Source organism: Macrobrachium rosenbergii, chromosome 2 (assembly GCF_040412425.1).
Source record: "Macrobrachium rosenbergii isolate ZJJX-2024 chromosome 2, ASM4041242v1, whole genome shotgun sequence".
NCBI classification, from domain to species: Eukaryota; Metazoa; Arthropoda; class Malacostraca; order Decapoda; family Palaemonidae; genus Macrobrachium; species Macrobrachium rosenbergii.
This window is the reverse complement of record NC_089742.1, coordinates 66,136,506-66,146,505: the sequence shown is the minus strand read 5'-3', so window position 1 is coordinate 66,146,505 and position 10,000 is coordinate 66,136,506. Positions and strand designations below refer to the sequence as shown.

Here is a 10,000-nt window from a genome sequence, read left to right as displayed (position 1 = left end):
TTTGTATCTTAAGGCTACTAAAAATCCAAATTTTTTATTGTAATAAGAGTAATTTCGCGTTTCCTTGCCTATAAATACTATTGTATTCGCCCTTAATATTCATGATACGAGTAGTACCCCTTTACGCGTCTTCTCTTAAATCCTCTCGATACACTTTATTTTTTTCTAATTTTCCAGAGAAAGCAAATTATGATCTGTTAAGGTTAAGAATATATATATTTCTAAGATATTTTGACTATGTTTTACTTTTATGCAAAAATTTTTTCTAATTTTCCAGAGAAAGCAAATTATGATCTGTTTAGGTTAAGAATATATATATTTCTAAGATATTTTGACTATGTTTTACTTCTATGCAAAAATTATCAAAACAAATGCCTGTAATACCTATTACTTTATTTTCCGAATCGAAAAAATAGAACAGTAAGCTGAAGTTTAATATCTGACCATAAAACTAGGAAGTAAGGAACACGAAAAACAAATTAAAGGAAGGAAAAAGCCGAAATCGAAGGTGGAATAACTGTCACAAATGAAGATGAAAATAGCAAAAACAAATTTATGAGGACTACAATATAGAGGTATAAAAAAACTATGCACTGAGAAAATGATAAACATCTGGACTACCCTAATATTATGAGTATGAAATTAAAGTAACTCAAAGAAAGACTTTAAATGAAGGTTGATGAATATAAAAAGTAATAATTATTACTATATGCAATCACTCCTTTCAATTCACTGGAATCATCAAAGACTAGCGAGCTGCAGTCATACGATTAAAGGCATATTGAAAGAGATGAAATAAGCTCAATACATTGGGTAAAAAAATAAATCAATTTTGTAATAAACCACGAGAGAAAAATATCCATTGGGTAAATAAAAACATGAATTTTCATAATCATTCAAAAGGAAAAACTCATCCAGGAAATATAAACTAAACAATACTTGCATTCTCTCTCTCTCTCTCTCTCTCTCTCTCTCTCTCTCTCTCTCTCTCTCTCTCTCTCTCTCTCTTCAAAGTAGCACCAAGACAGTTTCCAGGCACTTACTTGATGGTCGAAGTTATTGGAAATATAAGCCCTCAAGAGCCTGTTCCGCTGTTTCGTGGGCATCCCGTGGCGGGCTTCGTGCGAGTTGAGCACGTGGTAACTTTCGGCCAAGGCCACACCGTACAGCAGGTCGTACTTGCCAAAGATACTCGTATCCTGGGACATGGATCTGGAAGAAAGGCAAGAGTGAGCTGGAATGCGGAAACTCCTCAAGTTGTGGTGTACAATCAAGTCTCGAACGGAAAGAAGAATGAATTATATTAACTTTTACGATATTTCGACTATGAGCAGATTATTAACACAAATGCCTGTAAGACCCATTACTTCATTTTCAAAGTCAAACAGATCAACAATAACCGGAAGTTTAATATTCGATCATAAGACTATAAAGAAAGGAACGCAAAACACAAATTAAAAGAAGGAAAAAGTGGAAATCGAAAGTTAAATATAACCGTCACAATATTCCCCGAATGTGATCAAAAATAGCAAAAACAATTTATGAATCTATCAATCAATAAATCAGTTGATGTGAAAGAAGCCGTCAAAGAAATGGAATGAAGAACAAAGTGATCAACGCTTGCGCGAAAAATTTGAGGTTATAAAAAAATTACAAGGAATCATAATTTTCAAAGGTGAAACTAAAATAAAGTATTCAAAAATGAACGAGAATTGTACTAAAGTCGTCAGTGACATGGAAAAGGCGAGCATGGCTTGTAACTCAGTCGCAATGGCTGAAGTTGAGTAAAAGGGGGCGTGGGAAGAAAAAAGTTACTTTATAGGAATGAAGATGAACTGTTGTTTTTATATTTATCGGCAAGAGAAAAGGAAGAGACAAAGGAAAATAAAAACAGATGTCATTACGTTCACTCAAAATCTAGTTTTTCTGTCTAAAACCAACCTTGGCCACTAAAAATCAACTTCATTTATCATAGAAGTCTTAACAGTAGCAATCATCGTGATGAAAGTATGTTTTACAGTTAATTCGTTTGTATTTACTTCTAAAATCCCCCAAAAGGCACAATTCTTTTTAAGAAAATACTTCAGAATAACACATCCAATAAACTGTAAACTCCCTAACAAGTGAAGGGCAGAAGAAACGATATATAACCAACAATTTAGAAAACTGTAGAAATTTGGCTTCGAGATAAAATAAGATGGAGCTGGGAGTTTGTGGCAGCAACCCTTCCTTGCTTGTCCGTGTTTGCACAGCCATTAAAAGCTGTTAGGTGCTTCACTCTCTCTCTCTCTCTCGCCTTTCTATCGTCCCACCTTCCTTCTTTCGACTTCCCAGAAACTTTTGAAAGAAGAAGTTTCTCCGTCAATCAAGGACGTTACACATACCTAAAGGGATCCGTCTTGACGATGAGGTTATCAATAATGGGTCCTAGGGGCGTCGTGAAGGGCGGAGTCTGGAGCTTCACGTCAAGGAGTTCTTCCACAGATTTCCTCCTGAGGCAGTTTACCATCTCTTCGCCCCTGTCGCTCAGGGGACAGTTGACAGCCTTCGCTATCTGGAGGAGGAGATGCTTCCTTAGGGGGGCGTGAAATATTAATTTCCTCCCTCAAAGGGGCCCAGTGTGTAAGCTACCATGTATATCAGACGGAACAGACAGCCGACAATTTAGAACTAGTCTGCCGGAGTGCATTAAATAAACTATGACAGCGAATAAAAATGGCAGAATACTCATAAAAACCTAAATAACGCTACGTACAATGCAAAAAAAAAAAAGGAATAAGGAAGAAATAAATGTCAGCAGATTTATTCAGCATAAATTGGTTAAAAAAAAAAAAATTAAATTACGACTTTCACTTCTGTCAGATACTCTGGTAACCTGTTTTACGGAAAAAATGTGCGAATTGTAATTTCTAATATGGCTTTGGGCTTATGAGAACCCACCATTTTAGGTTAAACAAGTTTTGCAACATTTAAGAAAAAATTATAAAATGTCTTTTCTCTTCATTATGAAATTAGCATATCGTTAAAAACGCTGATGAAAGAGGACTAGGTTTATTTGTTCTGATCCAGAAGAAAATAAATGAAGGATTAATTTAAGAAAATAAAAAAAGGGTCAAGGCAGTTGAAAAAAAAATACTGCTACCGTATTTTTTTCTGTGTAAAAACAGGAAAAAGATTAAAATTTGATAACTGAAATATGAAACGCTTACCTGAATTGTATACTTGAACGGGTCCCATGTTAGTGCCCATCGACTGAGAGCCGATCCACTCATTAATATTGCACGATGGAAGAGTCCTGGAAATAAATAAATAGCTTACCTATCTAACTATTTATGTGTCAGTACATGTACCCATACTTACTCGTCAAGATAACTACAGAAATTGTAGATACTTCTCGCTGCACGTACAACAAACCAGAATTCGCTAGTCTGAGTCACAATAAAGTGGACGGAAAAGCCGATTTTATAAGAACAGTTTTCATAATATAATATGAATATTAACCTAAGAGTGTATAAACTAGGTCTGTTTACATCGATGGAGATTTAGTAAAGAACAGATTTTCAGCAATGAAGTATTTTACTTATGGAGGCCCAACTATCAACAAAACAATGTCCTTTAACCTTTCAAGCACCCATGAAAGGATGCTTGTGGCTGAAATGCAAAGATGGGTCATAGAGAGAGAGATGAAATTGTTGCTGCAGTTATGGAGCTCTTGAAGTAACTGAAAATGGCGAGAATCTTGCAGAAATGTATTTGGAAAACTTCTTAATTTCTGAAATACATTGCTACCAAAAAGAATCTCTAAAATTTATTTGCAAGTGAGAATAAGAAGAGGAAAAGAGTTTGCAAGATTATTTGTAAGAATAAAGATCTTTTTAAAATTATTTGCAAGTGAGAATAAGAAGAGAAACAGAGCTTGCAAGATTATTTGCAAGAATAAAGATGGTCGCAAGGTGATGGATGTAACAGTGAGAAGAGGAGAGGTTGGAGGTATAACTGAGCATTAGTGTGTTGGAACAAAATATAAGACTAGTATGAGTTTAAACTGGAAAGGAATGGGTGAAAATGTAATTAAGACAAGGAAGTTTGATGAGAAGGATGACGACATGGCATATAAGGAGAAAGTGGATGAAATACGGACTAGGATTAAAAACACAGAGGTGGAAGGAGTGAATGAGGAGCATGTAAAATTCCATGTTGGGGTCATAGGTTCAATGGAGAATGTTTGTATGAATTGGAGGATATAGATAAAAAAAAATTGGTTGGATCAGGAAATGAGAGGTATGGTGATGGCAAAAACGCAATTATTTGTACTGTAACTACATTACAAGAGAGAAGATCATGTACAGTTACACAGTTAGGATGATGGACAAGGTAGTCAGTCAGAAAGTGAGAAAGAAAAAGAAGGCAAGTAATAAAAAGAGAGGTCTGACTGACTGACTTATGCAAGTTTGGTCTGTTGTGACACTGGAACCATCTGACTATTCTTAGGGAGTATACGAAGTTGTTCTATAGGAAAGTAAATCAGAGAGAAAGATTAATGAATAAATGGATCTAAGATTAAAGATAGAAATGCACGGATACTGTCTTGAAGTGAATGCATTTTTGAGTTGATGGAGTGAGCGTTTTGATATATTAGTTAAGTGTGGAAGGTGCAGGAGAGGCAGAGCTGAACGCTGCAAGACTTGAAGGCAATAGAGTAAGTCTGAGAATGCTTATGCAAACGACTTGAGGATGAAAGGAAGGTACTCCAAACGGTGAAGAATGGAAAGGCATAAAAATTTGACAGGATTACAAGCGAGACGCTGCAATAGGGTTGTGATGGTGTAGTTGAGAGGCTGACCCGGGTTTGTGAGGTATGGCTTGGTAAGTAGGTAACTGTTCCACAGTGTAATAGTAAAGATGATAAAGGAGCCTACAAGAATTACAAAGGCATAATGGTACTTTGCGTACAAGGGAAGGTGTACGGTGGTATTTTGAAAAAAAAAAAAAAAAAATTATGATAGATGAGCATGAGATGCTTCGGGCAAGCTCAGTGCGGATTTCGCCAAGAAGAACGGTGTGTGAAGAAAGTGTGTGTTTTGTTACAGTTATATGCAGAATTTGAAAGAGAGGGAAAACGGCTGTGAATGGACCTCGAAAAACTTAATGATAGAATCAATATAGAGATAATTTAGAAGTATATCATGTACGTTTTTGAGAGATTAAAAGGTTTTGGAGAGAAGCAAAGCGTTACAGATTAGATTATGTAGATAATCTATAGCGAATGGTTTGGTGAAAGAAGCCAGAAGAAAGACAGGAAATGTATATGCAGGATTGTGGAACAAAGAATAGTTGCGAATGGAGTGTAGAATGGTCGATGTTTGCAGATAATAACAATAATAATTGGGGACAGAGAGGAGAAACTAAAGAAATAAGTGAAAGAGTCTGAGATGGTTTCCAGAAAGCTTAAGGGTAAATGTGAGCATGAATTGAATTGAACTGAATAAAGAATTTAGGCCAAAGGCCAAGCACTGGGACCTAGGAGGTCATTCAGCGATGAAACGGAAACTGACAGTAAAAGGTGTAACAGGAGGAAAACCTCGCAGCTTGCACTGCGAAACAAATGTTAGGAGAGGGTGGAAAGTAAGAGGGAAGAAAGAGAATATGAAAGGAGGTACAGTAAAAGGAACGAAAGGGGTTGCAGCTAGGGGTCGAAGGCACGCTGCAAAGAACGTTAAGTAATGCCAACAGTGCACCGCATGAGGTGCATTGACGGCACTACCCCCTTAAGGGGATGTGAGCATGAATACATTATGAAGGTAAATGGAAGCAAAGCAGATGGAGCCATATATGTCAATACGGGTGGTGGAAGAATGGATAGGGTCGATCAGCACAGGGATGCGGTAGTAAACATAACCGATGACTGATGGGTGAATGTAGGTAAGTCACAGAAAAGATAAAGCAAGGAAAGCAGCAGGGTATATGCCAAAGACTTAGAAGAGACTTGGAGTGTCGAATGAAGTGTCTTTGTGGCAACCTTTCTTCTATCGAAGTGAAGTTTGGATGCTGAAAGGAAGTGAAAGTAGAAATTTGAAGCACCTGAAATGAACCGTATCTGTAGTAAAAATGTAGAGATATTTAAAAGAGGTTTAAAAAAAAGCTTCCAGAAGGTGAAAGGGTAGATCAGATGTTCTTTACAAGGTTCATTCATGTGTAAAGAATGGGTGACAGTGGGTTGATGAATAGCGCATAATTCGTAATTAATTTTGGGGGGGAGATGAGGGGAAGAAAACCTAACAAGTCCTGCTAGGATGAATAGTTTGCGTATATCATACGTGGTATGAGAAGAATTTGAAGGGGTGTCAAATGTGGAGATATGAATAAGCGGTAACAAGTCAGCAATAGGCGAAAGGATAGAGCAGAAAGTTTTGAGTTGAGATGGTCTGGTCATGTATAAAGAGTGGAAGAGGCAGGTTAAAAAGAATGTACAAGTCAGAAGCATTAGGAGAATGGGTACAAAGACTTAAGAGGTTCTGTATAAAATGGACCTTCATATCCAGCACCTGAGAGTGTATGTGTAAAATAGATGAAAATGACGAAGTGTGTGTCGGGGGTTTAGATGTGCTGCTGATAAGCTTTCCGATTAAGTGTATACAGTGCTAATGTTGCAGAAGCTTCTGTATAGGGGTTCATCCACGACTCAGCAATTTAAGTCTGAATGAGGCAGTACCCGTTGAGTTGCTTTTCTCTGGAGGTACCCCGTGTTTGGGGAAATGGCTTCATAGCCTACCTTTTGACGCCTGGGCCACTGGCGAAACGAGGAGAAGGTTCACGAGAGCAGACCCAGTGCCATGACCAAAGATGGTGACGCTGTCGGGGTTGCCGCCGAAGTGAACGATGTTCTCCTTGACCCAGTGGAGGGCAGCAATCTGGTCGAGAAGGCCGAAGTTGCTCAGTCTGGACTGTTGTAGGCCGGGGCGGAGGAAACCTGGAATAACAACAATAATTAAAGTGGAATCCCCATTAATGTTTGGTGAAAATATACTAAATCTAAACAGAGAGAGTTCAAGCTGCTTACCTCTCGTTATCAGGCTTTCACAAACTCCTTGGAAAGATAAGTGTTTTCATAGAAAAATTATTGTCGATATCACTTTTCACCACTACGGTCATATTATGAGAAATCAGATAAATAATAGTGATGTAATTTTTAAACAATCCTCATATGGAGAATTACGGATTCCGAAACTGGTTGAAAACAAAACACTAGGGTACTATCTTCTTCAAAATACTATACATTTCATACCCACTTATATAGAGAAGTAATACTAATTTTCTCCGAATGCATTTGTAAAAAAAAAAAATAATAAACAAATAAAATACAGAAAAAATGACAGACACTTGATGATCGCATACCTCCCCCAAAACATCAATCTCCTAAATACGTATTTTTCTTCACCAGGTCTGGTTAGATGTGTGGATTTGTACAAAGTTGTATGAAAGAATACAGAACTTGCATCAGACTTCAGTAACAAGAACAGTCAGCGACTACGGTCAGAATGCACTGGTGGCATCACTCACTTTTTAAAAAATATCTTGCGTACAAATACGCAGGAAAAGAATTAACAAACGAACGAAGAGACACGGCCGGATGCATGACATTTTTCCAACTGCGTTGGTGAAGGTAAAAATGAATACCAGTACAAATGCATAACTCCATGAACGGTTGGAGAAAGAATACAACACCAGAAAAAATGTAAACATGTAGCGACCTGAATATTGAACGAAAACAAAATGAAAGTGTATTACAAGCACCCTGCGCGAGGGAGACAGAAACGGGTGGCCTTATTCGGCGCAGAGGAATTTAGAATTTTGGTATTGCATGGCCGCCGTAGCGTTTCCGAGACATAAAAACTGAGAAACGCCCGCAGCATCTGGGCTGGATCCTATTGGGAATCGATTCCAGATGATATTGGCATAATTTAAAACGAGATGGCCTCAAATTTATGACCTACTTAAATGAAATGTGCATACGGATAGCCCAGGTCGAAATATATTCATATCGGTCCTCCGTCGAGGCTTTATCTTACAATATCTGTCGTATTTACACCTAAGCTTATTCCCCGGACAATAAAAGCACCCGATTTATTAGTCGACGGAAGTAGGAAAGGACGAGGCACATGTTTCCCTTGCTTAAGGGCGTTTTGCAATATCACTTTTCGCCAAGTAATTCTCTTCTGAAATAAACATGTTTATATTATATATGCATTCATGAATGCTTCCTCTGAAAATGCATTCTGCTTGCAGGAAAAAAATCCGTAAACTAGAAGCAAACCAGTTGCTAATATTAATTTTTCTAGAATGAGGAAAGCCATCACTTTTAAGAGAGAAGTTTAGATTTAACAATTTCTTGTATCTCTCTCTCTCTCTCTCTCTCTCTCTCTCTCTCTCTCTCTCTCTCTCTCTCTCTCTCTCTCGTATGAAAACATTACAGATGCTAATGAACTAATCTGAAGGAAATTATTTAACGAAAGTTGGGCCAAGACACATCAACACTAACCATCGCGTGCTAATAAGGAACTGCAGTAGAAACATACACGAAATATTTTTCCCCTATATAAAACCACTTACGAACATACAAGTAACAAGATGCTTATTTCGTTGCCTAGGTAATCATATTCATGGCCACTTCTTGATCAGCTCTGCATTAGGGACAAGTTTCATTATGATAAAAATTTCATATCGACGTTAACTTTATACTGATTGCCTTTCCCGACGACCATCGCAGTTCTGTTCCAATGACCGTCAATTACGATGATTACAGCAATTCTGCAACTACAATTCGATCATATGCATCAACGGGTAATGAAAGTAAATGAGTTTCATACGCGATAAAACCTGGTACAGTTCCTCCTCCTCCTCCTCCTCCAGCGGCGCGCTTCTGAAATGGGAATGAGTGCATGAAGCGGGAAATGGCGAAGAGAGAAAAATTAGGACTGGAGGAAGGAAGAAAGGAAGGAGTCGGAATGGATGCAAAGAAAAGCATCGTCACAAAGGCATCATTTTCATCGTATCCCTCAAATGCGATTGCCAATACCTGGAGCCGTTCATTTACCTCGTAGTAATTTCCATTATTTTCGATTAGCTTTTGCAAAAGAGTGACAAAAGTCGAGTTCCCTGGGGAATGTAAACACCAACAGTTACAATAAATGTACAGTGAGAGCAAGCAACAGTTGTGTATCGCCACAAGAATAGTCCTTTTATTAAGTCGCAGAGCATTTGGGCTACTTACTCGCAACATACGATATTTCAAATAACAATGTTTTTCAAAAGAGGGAAGGTCACAGTGAGTAGATATTACGAAAGAAAGGGAAGAGCGATAGAGAGACCTTAAGTTAAAGATCTGAAATTTATTATATATCATACTTAGTCCCTAATGCATGTATTCTTTGGAAACATTAAATTGGTACTGAAAACACACTGCATGATAAATTTGCTTTCATGCACCATAATATTTACCCATTTATCTATCAGTTTTATATGTCTAAAAGTTTAGTTCGGCTTAATAAACCCCTAATCCATTGCCTTTTACAATTATCAAATGAATGTGATGGAGGAAAGTTTTTTTTTCTAGCGTTACCAAACCATTACATGAATATTAACCAACAGTACAAATTTAAACCTCTGTTAGATGTTCATAAAACACCTGCCAGAATTATTTTTTTAATCTACGAGGCTTCTCGACCACGAAATGTTATGTGGAAGACTTTTATGGGGAAAGGAATTCATATCAACCAAATTTAAACTACAGACGGCATTCAGAGATTGTTAACCTTTGCCAAGACGATTATAACATAGTTGCCAAACAACCCTGCATTACTTACGTTTTATTTCACGAATACAAGGACGTCTGTTGAATTGAACTGAATATAGAATTTAGGCCAAAGGCCAAGCACTGGGACCTATGGGGTCATTCAGGGCTGAAACTGCAATTGACAGTAAAAGGATTAAAAGGTGTAAC

General features: G+C 37.5%; 1 protein-coding gene across 1 annotated transcript in view; it reads right to left on the bottom strand.

Annotated features, from left to right (window-relative positions):
- Positions 1-10,000, bottom strand: part of LOC136847966 (uncharacterized) — a 100,972-nt gene that overhangs the window by 65,143 nt on the left and 25,829 nt on the right. Inside the window, exons 2-5 of the mRNA XM_067119987.1 lie at positions 6,773-6,970; positions 3,210-3,295; positions 2,385-2,554; positions 1,044-1,212 (exon numbers count right to left, since the gene is read on the bottom strand). Of these exons, the coding sequence (XP_066976088.1) occupies positions 1,044-1,212; positions 2,385-2,554; positions 3,210-3,295; positions 6,773-6,970 (623 nt within the window). The remainder of the gene's footprint in view (positions 1-1,043; positions 1,213-2,384; positions 2,555-3,209; positions 3,296-6,772; positions 6,971-10,000) is intronic.